At 42.5% G+C, this 20,886-nt stretch overlaps 1 protein-coding gene across 1 annotated transcript in view; it reads left to right on the forward strand.

Moving 5' to 3' along the window:
- Positions 1–20,886, forward strand: part of ADAMTS19 (ADAM metallopeptidase with thrombospondin type 1 motif 19) — a 278,331-nt gene that overhangs the window by 131,443 nt on the left and 126,002 nt on the right. Inside the window, exons 9-10 of the mRNA XM_040344988.1 lie at positions 4,809–4,949; positions 8,136–8,286. Coding sequence (XP_040200922.1) covers positions 4,809–4,949; positions 8,136–8,286 — 292 coding nt within the window. The remainder of the gene's footprint in view (positions 1–4,808; positions 4,950–8,135; positions 8,287–20,886) is intronic.

Genomic DNA, 20,886 nt, shown 5'->3' on the forward strand with positions numbered 1-20,886 from the left:
GTTTATTTCTGCAATCAGGTTGTCTTTTCCTGTTTAATATATATGCCAGACGTTCAACTCACGTCTAGGCCCTTTTCCAAAATGGCCGCCGGGGAACTTCCGGATCCGGTTGAGATGTTTTAGACATCTCTGATATAACCAACCAATAAAATGGCCGCGGTAGTGAATCGAATGGCAATCGAATCCCACTACCAAAATGGCCGCGGCGATAGTTCCGGTCCTGGAAGTGACGCCGACATGTACATACTCAATGACGGCGCTGTAATGCGCCTCGCAATAGCGGCGGTTCTCTTTGAAAACAAGAAGGAGCCACACATGGCTTCCTACAAACAAGAAGCTGGAATCGATAGGTGATGAGGGGGAGGATTACAGCACCTGAACAGAGTTAAGGTAGGTACTTAAGGAGGGCCAAGAGGGTTAGGTGGTGTCATTCCCTCTCCACATTTAGGAGAACAAGGAGCTGTCTTTCCTCTCTAAGGGGAATCTGTCTGGGGAAACCAAAATCTTTTTCAGGACCTACTTGCACTCAGCCCCGTTTTGGATACAAGATTTCAAACTACTGGTGGTGAGTTTTTCATGAACGGTTTGGAATACAATTTCCAACCAATGAATTGATGCTCAAACACTGGCTTATTTTTTGATACAATTTTTTGATATCTCCTTTATATAGGATTGCAAAACACCACTTAAATTGAACCAATTGGTTCTATCCACTCTATGAGTGACATTCAAATAGGGATTTGTTTATATGGTGCGACCTGCCATAGGAGACATCAGGGTCCCAGAATACCGGGGGGCCTCTTGCCCCACACTCTTGGGCGTGGAATTTTTTAAGCAATAGGTGAGTCTTCTTCATTGATATTTGTGCCTTTTCCTTATTTGATGAGGAGGATGTATATGTGCTTTTGCATTTCAATGAAGAGAATACAATGATATAATGTGAATGTATTTAATATATATAACATTTTTTGCTCTACTTCAGATGCAATACTTGTTTTATGCCATGATGAAGAATGCGTAGCATTCGAAACGCGTCGGCTTTTCAGCTACAACTTACCTCCCAAATGGTGATGGTACCGTATGCCGGACAGTATCTGCATCATCTATGTTTTGTTTTGTATTATGTGTATTCATATAACTCTCGAGATATTTAATAATTTTGTACATGTTGTATTTATTTTTGTAATAAATTGTTATATTTTTTCATATATATTTTTGAAATTTCTATTATTCGTTGCCTATACAATCCCACTCCATGAGGTATTTTCGATTTATTTCTAGTACTATGGGATGATGGCAACCACATGCTATCATATGTGAGTTGGTTCTTTTTTCCTTTTTTTAAAACAGAAAGTGAGAAGAGAATGTCTTAAAATTAAGGAGAATTACCTTCCTAAACAATCACCATAACAAAAGTCTCACATCCTGCCTGGATACACTTCCCAAAAAGTTGGATTTACCACTTTTTCCACTTTAATTCCTTGCAAAAATTAAAATCATTTGCAAAAATGATCACCATGACAAATAGAGAGGATCAGTCTCCCCAACAAGGATATAGAAAACGTAAAAAATGCCAACAAGAAACCTTTGGAGAGAAAGCAAAGATTCTTTCCAATATATATTAGGCTTAGTTTTGTATCAATTAAAAATAAACATCAAGTCAATACTTTTTAGGGTGCCAGTTCAATCCCAAATATAGATCAAACTAAAATAAAACAATTGATACTGCATATGTGTAAGCAAAGCATCACAATTAACCTTATTAACCACTTCAGCCCTGGAGGATTTGGCTGCCCAATGACAGGGCCGTTTTTTGCTATTCGGTACTGCGTCGGTTTAACTGACTATTGCGCGGTTGCGCGATGTTGCCCCCAAACAAAATTGACATCCTTTTTTTCCACAAATATAGTTTTATTTTTGTGGTATTTGATCATCTCTGTTTTTTATTGTTTGCGCTATAAACAAAAAAAGAGTGACAATTTTGAAAAAAAAAGCTATATTTTTTACTTTTTGCTACAATAAATATCCTCAAAAAATATATAAAAAAAAAATTCTTTCTCAGTTTAGGCTGATATGTATTCTTCAACAAATGTTTGGTAAAAAATGGCAATAAGCGTATATTGATTGGTTTGCGCAAGTTATAGCATTTTTATTAATATTTTTTTTTTTTTACTAGTGATGATCAGCGATTTACATCGTGACTGTGACATTATGATGGACACATCGGACACTTTTGACACTATTTTGGGACCATTGTCACCTATACAGCGATCAGTGCTATAAAAATGCACTGATAACTGTGTAAATGACACTGGCAGGGAAGGGGTTAACCACTAGAGGCGAGGAAGGGGTTAAGTGTGTCCTATGGAGTAATTCTAACTGTGTGGGGGCTGGGCTATGAGTGACATGACAGTGATCACTGCTCCTGATGACAGGGAGCAGTAGATCACTCTCCTGTCACGAGGCAGAACAGGGAAATGCCTTGTTTACATAGGCATCTCCCCGTTCTGCCTCTCTGTGACACGATCATGGGACACCGGCGGACATCCAGTCCACGGGTCCCACGGGCACGGTCATGGAGCTCGCGGCAGGGTCGCGGACCATTCTGCCAACATATAAGTACAGGCGGCGGTCGGCAAGCGGTTAAAGTATTGATCCCCCACCCTCTGGTGTTTTTTCAGGTTTTGTACAACAGCCTGGATTTCTTGGGGCTGTGTACCATGTGATGTACTCAACATGTCTACAAATTTGAAGATGCAAAATGCTTTTTCCATTTTGTAATAATAGATTTGATGGTGCTCCATGAGCTCTTAAAAGTTTGGGATTTTTTTAATAACCCAAATTAGATTTATATTTATCCACAAATTTGTCTCTGACCTGTTTGGAGAGCTCCTTTGTTTTCTTCATGTTGATTACTTAGTATTGCAGATTCAGGGCCTTTCAGAACAGATGTGCTGTATTTATATTGACATCATGTGACAGCTCATGTGACAGTTTAACCTCCCTGGTGGTAATCCCGAGAGTGTTTCAGGGTTACATTTCAGTACCATTAGCAGTAACCCCAAGACACTGGTAGAGGTTACTCACCTTGTCCCCAGGATCCTACTATGTCTCCCCGCTGTTTCCGGTGGCCGGATCCTTCGTCCGATGTACTGTGCTCCGGGCTCCATTCCCTGCGAGCGTTGCGACGCATGTGGACGAAGTCGGCGGAAATGAAAAAAAAGTGAAAAAAACAGAACACTGCAATCTTACTGATTACAATACTGTATCAAATCATTTCACCTCCCTTTTGTCCCTAGTGCTTTGTCCAGTGCCCTGCATGCAGTTTTTTATTATATTCTTTTCTTTCTGCCTGAAAACTTGAGAATGTCCATGGCAATCAAAAAGTGTCCTTTTACGTCAAAAGCTAGAAAACAGCGATGATCAGTTAGAATCACTTGCAGAACTCAGCGATAGTGATTTGTGGGGAAATTCGTCATCAAACACTGAAAGTGTCGTAAGCAACAATTCTGCAACTGAGCAAATGTATGTGTTTTTGATTTGATTACATTATTGAATAAAATGTAGTATATTATTATTTTTTATAATTATTTTTAGTTATTTATTATATTATAATTTATGATTTCATGTTTCAAACTTTATCATACCCGGGATGTCTACTAGACTCTTGTTTGGACGGATTTAAGTGAGTTATTCCTAATGCCGCGTATACACGATCGGTCAAACCGATGAGAACGGTCTGATGGACCGTTTTCATCGGTTAACCGATGAAGCTGACTGATGGTCAGTCGTGCCTACACACCATCGGTTAAAAAAACGATCGTGTCAGAACGCGGTGACGTAAAACACAACGACGTGCTGAAAAAAAACGAAGTTCAATGCTTCCAAGCATGCGTCGACTTGATTCTGAGCATGCCTGGATTTTTAACCGATGGATGTGCCTACAAACGATCGGTTTTGTTCTATTGGTTAGGTATCCATCGGTTAAATTTATAACAAGATTGCTTTTTTTTTAACCTATGGATAAATAACCAATGGGGCCCACACACGATCGGTTTGGTCCGATGAAAACGGTCCATCGGACCGTTCTCATCGGTTTGACTGATCATGTGTACGCGGCATAAGACTTACAGGCCTACAATATAAAATGCCAAACTTCCATGCAAAAAAAATGTGATGCATTGAGACGCAAAAATCTAACATAATCATACCGCCAGGGAGGTTAATTGCACATAGGCAGACATGCAATTTCTGTGTTTTTTGTCTTAAAGCTGAAATCCCAAATCAACTTTAATTTCAATACAAAATGTGCTAGCTAGGAACGCAATGTAAACAAATGTATTGTGTCCTGGCAGTGATACAGTGTTTGTGCCACAATAAGAAATGTTTGGCACCTTTAAAGTTGTAGGACTGTTGTGTTTATCACATGGAATTTTGGTTGCAATGTCGTTTTATGACTTGTGCATTTATAATAAACAACACAGACAAAATGCATACTTAAGGTAAATAATACAATACAAAAGCCTACACACGCACACACACTTATTAATTTGAACTGTTATTAATAAGACCAATTTTTTCTGTTATAACTTGATTATTTTATATTACTGTATATAATTCTCAATTATTTAACTCAAATAGGGATATACTGTAGAGCAAAGCATAAAATACATTTATTTTCTCCTAACTAGTAAAACGGTTTTTACTATGTCTGTGTTTAAAGTTATTTCAAAGCTAATGCTAAATTTGTGAGAAAATGGTTGTAAACGTTTTTATTATAATTTTTCTTTTACATGTGATAAAACTAGCATGGGTATCAATCACGACAATGACCACCCATCCTGTGCAGACGGCCTTCACATTATGTCAGGAGAATGGATCAAGGGGCAGAATCTGGGAGATGTTTCATGGTCCAGATGTAGTCGAGAAGACCTTGAAAGATTTCTAAGGTAATTATGTTAAATTGTTGAATTATAGAATTAGATCTCATGTGCTATGTCCATAGGACCTTCCAATCCATCTCATGTTATTGTAGAAGCAGAGTAATAAGTATATTAAACATCTGTGTCATAAAAAACATGTATAATTAACTATGTCAACTTACTGTTTCCCTTTAATACATATCAAATGTTACATTATAAATTGTTCAAGCCATCTACCTTACACATCCTTCAGATGTTATTACATTGTCTCATGCAATCTAGAGCAGCTGGTAATTTAATGAGTCACAAGAACAATCATTACTTAAATAAACATTTTGTTAATTCCACTTGTTAGCTACATATTATACTAATGACTGTTTCATGTTCAGAAATAATCCATTGAAACGCTTTATTATTATAAGTCAGAGTATCATTCTAGGCTTCATTTTACCATAGTGAAATGAAAAGTATAAGTCTGACTTACAGGAAGTGATTTAAATATTCCAATAGAGTTTGTATGGAACAAAATGAGCATTATCATGCAGGGTACTATTAGTGTGTAGTAATTAAATAACAACTCTAGACAATTAGTAGGTCCAGTCATTGAATTGGCTATTTCTCTCCAGAAAACACTGCAAATATAAGGCTGCTGTAAACTATGCATTGCTTGCTCTCTCTTGTCACATCTCTAACAATTCATAGATAGAAGCTGTAAAACTGTGTGCAAAAATGTATTCTACTTGTACGTTGCCTTCCTTCATCACTCCCTGCTCCATTGGCTGAGGTTACCACTGGAAATAGTTTTTTTTTCAGCCAAGGAAGGGAATGTGAAGGCTCCAGTCAATTAGAAAAGAGAGGGAGGTGATGGCATTGTATCCACACAATCAATGTAATGCCGCATACAGACGATCGGACATTCTGACAACAAAACCGTGGATTTTTTTTCCGACGGATGTTGGCTCAAACTTATCTTGCATACACATGGTCACACAAATGTTGTCATAAACTCTGAACGTCAAGAACGTGGTGATGTACAAGATGTACGACAAGCCGAGAAAAATTAAGTCTTATAGGCAGTGCGGCTCTTCTGCTTGATTCCGAGCATGCATGGAATTTTGTGCATCGAAATTGTGTACACACAATCGAAATTTGTCTGAAAATTTGAGAATCAGTTCTCAAATTTTTGTTCTCGGAAAATTCCAACAGCAAATGTCCAATGGAGCCTACACACGGTTGGAATTTCCGACAACAAGCTCCCATCGAACATTTGTTGTCGGAAACTCCAATCGTGTGTACGCAGCATTAGGATGTCCACAAAAGAAGTTGCCTGCAAAAGTCTGATTTCTAGCCAACTGCTTTATACGGAGTACTAGAAATGGATGTAGATGTTGGCTTTTGTGGAAGCCTATTACCTATACCTGCTTTCTATGCATTGGGGGTGACTACTCTCACAGTAATTTAAAAGGGTGGAAAGATCTAAGCCTTTGATGCTGGCGGAACTTACTGTGCCTCTTCATGCCCAGCTCCTCTCTCTATTAAGTCTTTGTTTACCTCACTCTATTGTTAACCATAAAACAGTTGTTTGTTGCATAGCTCAGGACACAGGACACTCAGGCCTCTCTCTACACATTGCCAGTCCTGTATAGAAGCCAGAGTCAAAGCAGGGGAGTTCTCTGCTTCCTTGGCAACACCAATACATTTACATGGCCCTACCTTCACCGATTACCTAAGAGCCAGCCAACAGACTACCTGCAGAAGGTTCTTGAAAGTTGTAGTCTAGACTGGTGGCTGCTACTGATAATGGACCATTAGGAAACTCAGTTATGACAGGAATTAGAACTTTACAGCTATACATCATGCAAATATAAAATACATACATTTTTGCATTTCTGTAATTTTTTAATCAAAGGATGTACTTATGTGTATATGCAACCAAAAGCATTTCTTATTTTTTTCTGACACTGCCTATACTGTGCATTTTCATTGATGTTGTTGGCATCAGGGAGTTATTTTTTTAGGTTGCACAATGGGTGTATGAATTTTTAGACATGTGACAGGATGTGTTTTCCTCAACACTTTCAAAGATCTTTAAAACAGACCTATAGTTTTCCTATATTGAGTTAATTACCAGTTTCATTTTATTTTGCAATATTAGCTATGTGTACTTACCTTCCATTTGATCTACCATTACCCCATTTTCCATCGGCACACCCAGAAATTCCTGTGTGAATTTTTTCATTCCATGCACAGAGGTTGTGCATCCCCCAACAAAATAGGACAAAAAGAAATGGTAAAACAAAGGACTTCTGATGCCTAGTTTCACTACTTTCTTCTTTTTCAGTTGGAGATATGTGTATAAATAAGGAGCTCCACCAATCATTTGTAGACACACCTAAAAAATGGAATTATTCAATGGGTTCCTGGTGTTTTTTATAATGATACTTATTCACAATCTCACTACTTCCACACTCAGCACCCAGACCTGGTGATTTCTAGCACAGGCACCAAGCACTGCATTTTCCACCATGCCAAGAAATACTAGATACAATGCATGCAGGCAAACAGTGGGACAAGTTGATTGTGGAGTGAGAGAAAGGCAAATGTGACCAAAGAACAGGTTCTTTTTAAACCCCACCAAGTTGTGCATTCAGCCCCTATATGCTCTTTCATTACAGTATAAACAAAAATATGACTGGTAATATTTTTTACATGCATTGTCTAGTGTGTGCTGAAATACAAAAAAAAAATTAATGTTGGTAGGCATTTGTGTTTAAAAAAAAAATAGAGAACTGTAGAAAAATTTCAAAATGTATTTTTTTTTTCGAAATGATGAATACAAATTTCAGTACAGTCTTACTGTTAGTTAAAAAAAAAACTTGGCAGCCTTGCCTGGGATTGTCCTTGAAAATGTGGGACAGTTGGCCAGTATGAAGAGAATTATGGGAGTGTGTTCAGGTTCAGCCAGTTCATTCTACAAATTATTGGTAACTCTCCACTGCCCATCTCTGTTCTAGGGCAAGTCTCTTCAGATGTTTTGGATTTCTGTTAAATAGACAGACAGTAAACAGTGCTTTATTCCCTATTGCAAACCTGAATTAAATTGTAATAACATTTGTTCTTTGACTTTTTATTCATAAAATGCATGTTTATGGCAGTTTAATCATAACCACCTCTTTTTTTGTTCTTGTTTTTTAACACTGCTTGTGTTGCCAGGTCAAAATCCAGTAACTGTTTGCTACAGACAAATCCCCAAAGCATCAGCTCTGTCATTATTCCTTCCAAGCTGCCAGGCATGACGTATACAGCAGATGAACAATGTCAAATTCTCTTTGGACCGACAGCATCCTTTTGTCAAGAAATGCAGGTACAGTGCATCATAAAATGTCTATAAAGTCTATTCTATAAACCACATGTTGCCTAATCGCTGAGTCTGGGGATAATAAATGCACTCTGATAATTTTTTTATTTTTTTATTGTGTTGTTTTATGTTGGTTAGGGCTTACGGTGTAAGCTAGAACAGACCATTTTCAGATATTGTTCATAATATATGTTTAAATGTGAATAATAAAAGGTCAGATTTTGACAAAAAACACATATAAAGGTAGTTTCCAAACGTGTTGAAACTCTCCATTAGACTGTGGTTTCTCTGTGTATTATTATGGAGGGGTCTCCTACTCCAACGCTATACAAAAAAATGTTAAAAAGGGAAACTCCAGTTTTGTAGAGCGGATGAAGGGGAGAAAAGTGAGAGGATAGAGTGGAAAAGGGAAATAGGGAGTAAAGCCTCGTACACACGATCAGATATCTGATGGAATCTAATCCGATGGATTTTTTCCTTGGATTACCCGATGAATCTGACTTTCATCAGTCTTGCCTACACACCATCAGTAAAAAATCCGGCTGTGCCAAAACGCGGTGACATAAAACACTACGACGTGCTGAAAAAAATGAAGTTCAATGCTTCCGAGCATGCGTCGACTTGATTCTGAGAATGCGTGGATTTTTGACCGATGGACTTTCACACGATCGTTTTTTTTATCCATAGGAACATTTTAAAACATGTTCTATTTTTTTTCACTGAATCATCGGTCTGTTTTCTTTAGACAAACCGATCATGTGTACAGGTTTTTAGATAGAGCATGGAGGTGAGAAAGATAAAATTATAATTATACAGGATTTATATAGCACCAACAGTTTACGCATCGCTTTATAATGTAGAGGGGGGACAGTACAATTGCAATACAGTTCAATACAGAAGGAAGATGAAAAAGAATAGAGGGAAAGCCAAGAAGGAAAAAAGATGATTGGATAAAAAGAAGATATGATAGAGGTAGAAGAAGAGAGGAAAGAGGAGAATGGAGAACAGTGACCACAAAAAAAGGGGTGGGAATGAGTGAGGAAGTTGGAGAGGGGCAACAGGGGAGGTTGGGGACAGGAAAGAAGAAAAAGGGTAAGAGAAAGGGGTATTAAAGTCAGGAGCTTTTAATTTGTTTTGGACAAGTTCATCAAAATATGGCAAATGAGAATAAAGCAATACGTAACCATATTGATTTTCCCTTTTGCATCATATTATATAGCGTGCAAAAATGCCTTCACTATATGCAAAATATACCATTTACAGATTCTTTGTTAATAATTATGTTGGGGTGTGGTCTGGTCCTGGGATGGCCACCTAACTTCTGAGCTCCGACACTCCAAGGTACATTTCTCTTATGCCGCGTACACACGATCATTTTTCGGGTTGTAAAAAACAAAGTTTTTCAGGCTCTAGAAAAAAAGTTTTTTTCAACTTCATCATTAAAACGGCCTTGCCTACATATGATCGTTAAAAAAAAATGCTCTAGCAAAGCACGGTGACGTACAAGTATGACGGCACTATAAAGGGGTAGTTCCATTCGGATTATGCCACCCTTTGGGCTGCTTTAGCTGATTTTGTGTTAGTAAAAGACGATTTGCGCTTTTCTGTCTGTTACAGCGTGATGAATGTGCTTACTCCATTACAAACGGTAGTTTTACCAGAACGAACACTCCCGTCTCATAACTTGCTTCTGAGCATGCGCTGGTTTTTCACGTCGTTAAAGCCCACACACGATCATTTTTTACAACTCGAAAAACGACAACGTTTAAAACATTGTGAAAAAACAGAGCATGTTCGAAAAAAAATGTGGCCATTTTTCAGAACCCGAAAAATGCTCTGAAGCCCACACACGATCGTTTTTAATGACATTTTTAAAAAACGTCGTTTTTTACAACCCGAAAAATCCTGTGTACGTGCCATTAGAAGAGGTAACCTCCAACAATGATGAGAACACACGGTAGTGCTTCGGCGATCACCCACAGACCCGGAAACCCATCTAAGCTAGAATATACCAAAGTTATTCCATACACAGCTGCAGAAGGAAGCCATGTCTACCTCGCAGGCCTCCTTCCAGAGATCCTACTCTCCTAGCAGAAGTCCTTTCTGCTCACAGGAAAGAAACACAGCTTCCTCGAGCACACAAGCGACAATAGCCCCAAGCCTCAATGATCTCCAGGAAATTGCCTCTGACATAGGCAGAGGCAGCTTTTTCAGAATCACGGGTGGACATACACTTCATTAACTCTAGAGTGGGGGAGGTGTAGAGAACAACAGCCCACCATGATGCCTCATTCTGCCAAGTCCAGCAGGTCACAGAATCTCATGCCATTCATCTGCGAGAATTGCAACACCACCTAGAAGACCTGGACAATCGAGGAAGATGCCACAACTTGAGGATGAGAGGAAACTGTAGAACCCAACCCACTTGACCAAACTACAGTTGCCCTTTTCAATGATCTTCATCTCCAAGAAGCTCCAATAGAAATGGAATGCATTAACAGAGCACTCAGACCAGGAGGCAGGGACACTGGTCCCCCAAGAGATGTGGTGTGCTGCCTGGTCAGCTTTCCTTGAAAAGAAGGAATCCTCAGTAAGGCACACAATAGAGGCTGCTTGATGCACCAGGGCACAGAAGTCAAAATCTATCAGGATCTATCAAATGTTACCCTGCAACGCAGAAAGGAGTTGAGACCTCTTCTAGACCTTCAAATCTGTCAACTATTGATGGAAATTCCCATTCTGACTCTCTGCAAGCAACCAAGGCTGCACAGCAAACCTGAAGGTTCCCGAAGACCCAGAACACATCTGCAACACCGTGAATATCCCGCTGATCAATCTACCTGATTGGTATAGTGACTATATGGATGAATCCCCACCCCATATTATTCCCCTCCCTTCCCCTTTTACCTGCTTCACCCTCCATCTAGTACACCCTTCTTCTATTGGCCTCAACTACCCCCATCTTCCCCCATTTTATACCCTTTTCTCTTCTCCCTCCTGCCCCTACTATTGTACATAACAGATGTAAATTCAACTCACAGTACCCCAATTGATTTAACCTCCCTGGCGGTATGATTCTTTCTGAAAAAAGGTGCTGAAAGCGGTACCATTATTTTGCATGGAAATTTGGCGTTTTAGATTGCAGGCCTGTAATTCTTAGGAATAACTCACCTAAATCTGTCCAAACCAGAGTCTCTAGTAGACTATGATGAAGTTTGAAACACAAAATCATAAATTATAATATAATAAATAATAACAAGTAATAATTTAATAATAACAATACTTTTTATTCAATAAATCTTAACAAATAATATATTCAGATACTCTGATTTTTTGGGGGGTCAAACAAGGGTGCAAAATAATTATTCAGTAAACGTCTCGGGTATGAAACATTTTAAAGCAGGGTACAGCGCAAAGTCCAACGTTGCAGTCGGCACAATAGAAACGCGTTTCTTTACGGATTTTTCTTTCGTTTTCGTCGCGTTTGGAGCAGCAAACCACACACATCCTTGTGGGTGCTGTTTTTTTTTCAGTAGGTGGAATGTGGTCCAAAAAATGACGACCGGTCAGTCTTTCAGGGTTCACTACACCAGAAGCCCGACGTCCAGATCGGTTTACCGCCATTGGCGTTTGGTGCTTCAGAAAGATTTGTTCTGCCACCTTCCACACAAAGTCTGAATGGGCTATAGGCCTGTCACTTTTTTTTTCATCAGGATGAAGGAATTCCAGAGACATTGTTCGACAAGATGTCGGAAAAAATTTTTATAGTACTTTTTCTGCTGCTTCCTCATCGCAGGGTAAAAAGTCATGGCCTGGTCAGCCCTGTCCACACCTCCCATCGTGTGGTTGTAGTCCAACACAACTTGTGGCTTCATAATATCCTTGCCACCTTTGGTATGCACCATGGCGGTCGAGGTGTTGTGGACCGTGCTCATAAGGGAAACGTCTTTTTTGTCCCGCCACTTCAGTGCCAACATTTTCCCTTTTTGCCATGCAGCTACTTCTCCTTTCCCAAGCTTTTTGCTGGGAAATGCTGACGGCATGTTACGCCGGTTAGGCCTCACGGTTCCATAAGCGTCGGTCTTATTTTGGATAAGGAACTCGTACAGTTCTGGGGAGGTATAAAAATTGTCTGTGGTGACACAATAGCCCTGGTTGAGCAAGGGCTCCATCAATGACAGAACTGAAGCGGTTGCCATCCCAAAATCGCTGAATCGCTCGCAGAACTTGGTCCCTTTCCCAGTGTATACGACTGAGTTCCAAATATATCCAGAGCTGGATTCACACAGCATAAAAGTTTTTATACCAAAACGGGCTCGCTTTGATGCGATGAACTGTATCCAGCTGAGCCGACCTTTGTAGGCCATGAGACTTTCATCGATGGTAACGTCGCGCTCAGGAATATAGGTCCGCTGGAAGTTCTGCAAAATAAGCTGGTAAACCTCCCAAATTTTTTTCAGCTTTGGAGCTGGATGAGAATGCTCATCAAAGTCCTCATTATTTGCAAAGTGCAAATATTTCATGATCAATGAAAATCTGTACTCCGACATCACGGATCCAAAAAAAGGCGTGGCCAATAATTTGTTCGTGGACCAGTACCATTTTTGCAGGGGTTTCCCCACCACTCCCTGTAAAATAATGAGGCCCAAAAACTTCCAAATGTCCTCGCTGGTTACAGGCTCCCATTTTCTGCGCCTTGAAAATCGCTGAGGAGTCGCAGCTTCTTGTTCTTGGTATCGATTTGTCTCAATAACTATTTTGTCGATCACTTCAGCGGTCAGAAAAAGTTGGAGGTATTCCAGGGGATTGTCATCAACGTCCACTTTTATCCCAGGTGCTCCTGTAAATGGAAATCTTGGGGGCGCTACGTGGTCATCACCGCAATCAATTGCGCACCAAGTCCGCACATCGCTGGGCACAGGATCGTCGCTTATATCACTTTCTGCGTCTGATGACGAACTTTGCCATGCGTCGCTGTCACTCAGCTCCTCCGCAAGTGATTCCGTATCGCTGTCGCTGTTTTGCAGCAGGTCGCATAGCGATTTTGATGTACAGGTGCGCTTTGCCATGATCGCTGTGCAGTTTGCAGACACAGGTACAGTACAGGTACAGTCAATCTGCAGACAGGGCACTGGGGAAAGCACTGGGGGGCAATCAAAGGTCACTGTAATTTATTTTTAATTTTTAGCCAATTGTGTCAGTGTGTTTTACTGTGTGTTATTTATATTTTTTGAATTTCGCGCCGTTCCCCCCCCCGTTCCGCCCCCCTGCGTCGCGACGCTCGCAGGGAAGGGAATCAGAGGAACACAGTGCATCGGGCGGACATCCGGCCGCCGTGCACTGGGGAAAGACATCGCTGACATCGCTGGATCGCAGGGAAAAAGGTAAGAAACCTCTTCCTGCATCTAGCGAAGCAAACCCGTGTGTGTCTCGGGGTTACCGATCGTAGCCTAAAAATCTCGCCCCGAGACACACACGGGAATACCGCTCAGAAGGTTAAACAAAACCACAATTACTAGTACCCCTATTTCAACCCAGTCGATATAAAATGCTGTGCACCCAAAACAATCACTTAAATTATCTTAATTATAGCTAACCCACAAAATGCAAATATGATAAACCCTAAAATAGAAATGACCTGAAACAATCACTACAACTCGCCCCCTCAGGCTATATAAGTCCCCATTCTCAGACACCACCCCCAACACATTAGGCCCTTGATACTAGCACTCTCCTAACTCTCTGAAAACCCTATTAGGGTACCTACTCAAACGCTCTCTGCTTTTACCATACTGTTATGATTCATCTTTACGTTTAAATTGTTCTTGTTTTTTTTTACATCAAACTTTATATTTATTTGGTATTTTGTGTTTCTGTAGGACATTTTATTATGATATATTCTCAATAAAACCTTATGGAAAAAAATAAAAAAAATTGTGTCAAACATATGAGTGGACATACAGTTATATGAAAAATGAGGTACACCCCATGGAAATTGTTGACTTTTTTAACACATTTGAACAGCATAACATTCTAAATAAACATCTGTTTTCAGACATTGCCTACAGACAAAGGTGATATATTTAAATCAAAGTAAATGTGCCTTTTCAATTATTTATTCAACAAAAATATCAATAGATCACTAGTAATAGTGTACTGTGGAAAAAGTAAATACCCTACACACTGTGGGCCAGATTCTCGTACCTGCGGCACAGCGTAACGTAACCCGTTTACGTTACACTGCCGCAAGTTTTCAGTCTAATTGCCCGATCCACAAAGCACTTACCTGTAAACTTGCGGCGGTGTATCGTAAACACGTCCGGCGCAAGGCGGCCCAATTCAAATGGGGCGGGTACTATTTAAATTAGGCGTGCTCCCGCGCCGGACATACTGCGCATGCTCTGTTCGCAAATTTCCCGACGTGCTTTGCGCAAAATTACGACGCACCGACGTGTTGAGAATTGCGACGTGCGTAACGTACTTACGCCGGGAAAACAAAGAAATTCAAAAGCGACGCGGGAAATATGGGCATACTTTAACATGGTGGAGTAATTTTACACCATGTTAAAGTACCCCTATTTTTGCGACGGGAATCTAAAACTTGCGACGACGTAACAACGGGAAAAACCTTTGTGGATCGCCGTAACTGCTAATTTGCATACCCGACGCTGGTTTACAACGCGAACTCCCCCCAGCGGCGGCCGAAGTATTGCATCCTAGGATCCGACGGTGTAATTCAATTACACCTGCCGGATCTTAGGGCTAGCTATGCGTAACTGATTCTATGAATCCGTCGCATAGTTAAAATGGCCCTAAAACAGAGATACGACGGCGTATCAGGAGATACGCTGTCGTATCTCTTTTGTGAATCTGGCCCTGTGTGTGTAGTCTTTTGTAACCAAAAATGACCTACAAAAAGGGGTTAGTGTAAAGATAAAAGATCTGAACACAAGAAAAGTGGTTACCTATTGAGACTAATTGGCATCAAGGAGTTATTGGTACAAAATTAGCTTTATTGAAAATGTGTAACAATGCACAATTACAAAAATTTTAATAATCCTACATCCATCACCTTATAAGAAGAATGACAACATTGTCACCCACAGCACACATAGACATAAAACCCCCTCTACAGGACATCAGGATTGGGCCACAAATACGGTATATAGGGTATTAAAGTCGATCAGATGCCCCTGTGTAAAGTGCCTCCCAGGTGCACAAGTGATAGGCCAATAAGAGCAATGTTCATTTGGACAGTACGTATCTGACAAAGACCTGGTCTAAGTATATGAGGATAGCTGCAAAAAGGGACAGGCTATGCATAGCTGATAATGGCTGTGTCAATTCAGAGAGTCAAGCAGGTGAGTATGTCCTCCCTCCATTAAGTGATTAGCTTCAGGATTGAATGCCCAGTAGTCTCTGTAAAACATGTTAAGGGATGTCTGTACACTCTGCTGGATTTGATGGATAATTCTGTCCCTAACAAGCAGGAATCAGTGTGGCTGGATACACAAAGGGCCAGATCCACAAAGCACTTACACCGGCGTATCTCGAGATGTGTGGCGTAAGTGTATATATACGCCGGCGTAACTATGCGCCGTATGCACAAAACTAGATACGCCTGAAAATCGGCTTCTTCCGACCGACGTAACTTTTCTGCGCCGCCGCATCGTGGGCGCATATATACGCTGGACGCATCTGGCGCTCCCATTGATTTGCTATTCGAATATGCAAATGAGGGAGATACGGCGATCCACGAACGTACGTGCGCCCGTCGCGGGCTACGCGCGCCGCGCGTAAGTTGTACGTCCGGCCTAAAGTTACCCCTCATAAAGCTGGGGTAAGTCAGCAGCAGACATGCACAGGTCAGCTGGAGAGCAGCTTCAGCAGCACCGTTACGGACGAGCTGAGCATCCACACTTGCAGGACAACAATCTGTATGCCAACATGCCAGGGGCAATCATGGTCATAGCTATACTACTGGCTTCACAGGCCCGTAGGAGGAGGGCACGGGAGAGGATATACCAACCGCGCCTAAACGTCTTTGGCATTTGGGATTCAGGGAAGTATCGCATCTTCAGATTCAGCCCTGCTGCCATCCTGGAATTAGCCACAACCCTGAAAGATGACATCACCAGCAAGACAGATCGCTCACAAGCAGTGGAGCCACTTTTCAAGGTACTGGCAACACTCCATTTCCTTGCCAGTGGCTCGTTCCAGTGTACAAGTGGAGTTGTGGCGGGGATGGCACAATCCTCCATTAGCAGATGTGTGCACCAGGTTGTCCCTGCAATCCTCAGACGCATGTCCCACCACATCATCAGACCCACCCAGGAGTATCTGCGGCAGAAGGCAATGCGTGATTTCTACAGTATTGCAAGATTCCCACGCACCGTGGGGGCCATTGATTGCACACATGTGGCACTACGGCCCCCCACGACACTGAGCACATATACCGCAATCGTAAGCATTGGCATTCCATCAACGTATGTCCGTGCCAAACATCCAGGGTCCAGCCATGACAGCTACATATACCATCAAAGCAACATCCCAACAGAATTTGAACAGAACGTGTACGGAAACAGCTGGCTGGTTGGTGAGTGACATGGGTGTCAGGCATGTCTGTCTGACCCCATGATGCAGACATCACGAGGGGCACATGCATTAATAACATCCCCTGTCTTTTGCCTTCCAGGTGACTCTGCATATGCACTTGGGCCCCATGTCATGATTCCATTCCGCAATCCCGAAACCAAAAGAAAGAGAAAATACAATGATGCACATACACGTACCCGTGCAGTGGTGGAACGCACCTTTGGCCTCCTGAAGTCCCGTTTCCGATGCCTGCATAAGTCCGGGGGTACCCTGTTGTATTCCCCAAACTTTGTGTGCCAGATCATCGGTGCATGTTGCATGCTGCACAACTTCGCCGTGAGAAAGGGCCTGGAGATTGACATATGTGATGACCTGACCCCCGAGCCAGACATTCCCCCCTAACCAAGGCTACCCCGTCTGCTGAGGGAAGAGCAGTCAGGAGATGCCTCGCAGTAGGCATCTTTGCACGTTAAACACACTCATTCATCATGGCACAAGGAGAATGCACGCATTCTGGTCCCTAGCACACACACACCACATCCACATCACATTGGATTAGCCCAAATCCACCATGCAGGACTTGGGAGCAGCAACGCCACGTCAAGGCTCCAATTATGTTGCTGTCCATTCATACCACATTCACACGGTCCTGGGGATCACTTCTCCCTGACGACCGAGGTTGACACCCCTTTTCCGGTAGGAATGTCACCCCCACATTCAAACACCAGTCACACTGTAGCCTGCACTACTGACCGTGTGCTTGGGCTACAAAAAAAAACTCATAACCTGAGTATTAAAAATAAACAAAAAAAAAACACATCAGCGGCGCTGTCGTGGCCCACGCCTGGTGCCACGGCCACTGCCCCGGCTCCTCATGGGAGACTCATGTGGGGGGGAATCAGGAGGAGCATCCCCTGGTCTCTCCACGGCCGGCAGCCTGCCCTCCAATGCCAGGGCGATGCGGGGGAGGACCGCATTGGTGTCAGCCTGCAGCAGCCTTGACTGCCTCCCCTCCGCCTGGATGGCAGCTGTATTTTCCCTGACAGGCTCTGCCAGGGCGTGGACCTCATCCACAAGGCCTGCTGTGGTGGCCTGCAGATCACCCAGGCAGGTGACCACAGCAGCAGAATTGGAGCCAACATCCTGGACAGCTCCCGTCATGGTGGCATAGAAGGCCATGCTGTCTGCCATATGATCCATCTGCATGGCAACCTCACCCAGATGGCGGGTCTGGCGGGCCTGTTCCCTCCTGAGGTGTTCCGGGAGGACAGGAGGACATCAGACACCCCCTAGTTATCCTGGTCACCTTCCTGTGGCCAGAAGAGGATTGGGGCCATGGAGAAGGGGAGACCCTTGAGGGGGAAGCCCTGTTGGCGGAGGACCCCGGAGGGGCTACCCCTGATGGAGGTATGACTGGTCCCAGCCAAAGGGGGAGACTCCTCCAAATAGAGGCAGACCTCGTTGCCACTGGTCACCTCCTCCTCAACCACCTCCTGGGGAGAGGTGTGGCCACTCCCCTCCACTGATGAGTCATGGCTTGCCAGGGGGTCTGACTCGGACTGATGTCCAGGGGATGGTGTTGAAGAGCCACCGGCAGCAGATGGCCCAGCACCCTCCTGCACATCTGTGGATGACACAAAACATTCACATGTTGGAGGACCCACACACTTGTCACATGTTCCCTTCCACCCCCACACATGCTACACACCAGATAGGAGATAAAACACACTTACCTGTCCTCAAGGCATCCTCAATGTAGTCAAAGCCCTCCACTCCCTCCACTTGATGCCTGTGGAGACACTGGGCAACCACCTGCTCCTCAGGAGTGAGTGTCAAAGTAGTTGCTGGTCCCCCTCCAGTGCCCCTGGCATGAGCCCTCATCTTCGCCATCTTACCTTTGACCAGGCGACGCAGATCATTATTTTTTTTTCATTGGTGGTCCTGACCTCGTATCCCAACACATTCACATCAGCCGCAATCTGCGCCAGGATCTCTGTCCTCCTGGCCTTTGTGGTGTTGGCACTCTCTGCACCATGGAGGTAGACATCAAACTGGGACATGGCCCTGATGATCACCTCCTTTACCTTCTTCTCCTGTGGGGAAAAGTTCAGCTTCCTCCTCTTCTCTGAACCTGGAGCAGACATGGCTCAAAAAAAACCAGCACCAAACCAACCAGCAAAAAGTACCTTGCTTCAGGGGGGGAAACAAGCGGATGTACTTTTGCTCGACGGGCGCATGTATGGGCGTATTTATGCCCTGGGCGTATCTCAGGGATTACGCCAAGCCTAGTTCTGAGCATGCGCAGAGAGGCGTGGGACATAGTCAGCGTCACAGGGCATGCGCCGTTCGTTCGGCCCTTCATTTGCATGGGGTCATGGTTCATTTCAATGGAACACGCCCACTTCCTTCCTACTTTGAATTACGCCGGCTTACGCCTATGAATTTACGTCACGCCGGCGCAACGTTGGACGGAAATGCTCTGAGGATACGGTACTTGCCTCTCTGAGTTGAGCCGGCATAGCGGAAATGAAATGCGCTACGCCGGTCTATATATACGCCACGCTACGTGGATCTGGCCCAAAGTATCCAGCTTAACAGCTTATGTTATGATAAGGCACAGTTAAAACATTGCCGTCAGGGACGGTTCTGACAGTCAAACAGCTCACTGAAACTGCTGAAGTTACATCTCCCTGTTCTTCGGGGAGGTTCCCAGCCCAAAACCTGACAGTTTGCAAACATTTGCAGTCAAGACAGCCCATGACAGGATGAGTACTCACTGTTCACCGTTATTCAGTTTTGTCAGATGGGTCTACTGGTGCAATCAATCCCCTGCTTCTGTGTAGTCCCGGCTGTGTTGGCAGCTCATAACTCACATGTATGTGCAGTCAATGAACAGTCATTGCTCCATCAAAGTTTGATGGGCTTCAGGGATTGTGTGGCCCCTACTGATGCCATGAACCCCCTGACGTCAACATATTTCACCAATTGGCGTAATTACATCAGCTTCATTAGGACAAGTTTCAAGTTTCAAATCCCCCAAAACATTTGTATTGTGATTCAGATCACTAGGCCAGTTTGATACCCTCCATTTCTTATTTTTTCAACTTTTATTGATTGGGTAGTGTGCTTCTAATCATTATTATGTTGAAATATCCAATTCTGGTTCAACTTCATTATTCAGACAGATGGACTTACATGCTCATCAAGCACACTTTGATATGATTCAGAAATTATAGATAACTCGATAACTGCAACTTTCCCATACCCTGAAGCAGCAAAGCAAACCCAAGCCATAACCTCTCCACCACCATGATTTACAGTTGGTTTGAGTTTCTTCTCCTGAAATGCTGCCCTTGGTTTTTAGCAAACATATCTACTGTTCAAGTTGATAAACAACTCCATCTTTGAGTCATAGGTCAATAGCACATTATTCCATTAGGCTTGGCTTTTGCCTTTAAGTTCGATGGCAATCTTTAATCTTGTTGTAATGTTATTTTTGGAAAGCAAAAGTATTTTTCCAGACACATCACCCATGCAGGATAAATTGGTGAAATCTCTTTCTGATTGAAGATGCTTGCACTTTCAAACAAACTGGTATGAGAGTTATTTGCAGATCTTGGCAATTTATTTTGAAGTTTTTGAGAACTTCTTTTAGCATCAAATGGTCAACTTATGAGCTGAATTTGTTGGCCCGTCAGCCCTGGACAAACTAGCATTCACTTGCAATCTACTACACTTGTAAACAAGAAAATAAATTGGGACTTTATATGAGGCAATGACTATGATAGTTCATATACCTCCATCCCTGGTATATTTGAAGGAAAAGAGAGGTTGTGGGACTTTATATGAAGCACACTACTAAGTTTAACTAACCAATCAGTATAATAATTGTGTATTACTTTAAAAGACATACATACACATGTAAAATAGTAGAAAAATACAAAAATAATAATAGGTCTCGATAGATATCATCTAAATAATTCATGATTATACAAAATTAATTCAACATGA

This window comes from Rana temporaria, chromosome 1 (assembly GCF_905171775.1).
Source record: "Rana temporaria chromosome 1, aRanTem1.1, whole genome shotgun sequence".
Classification (NCBI taxonomy): Eukaryota; Metazoa; Chordata; class Amphibia; order Anura; family Ranidae; genus Rana; species Rana temporaria.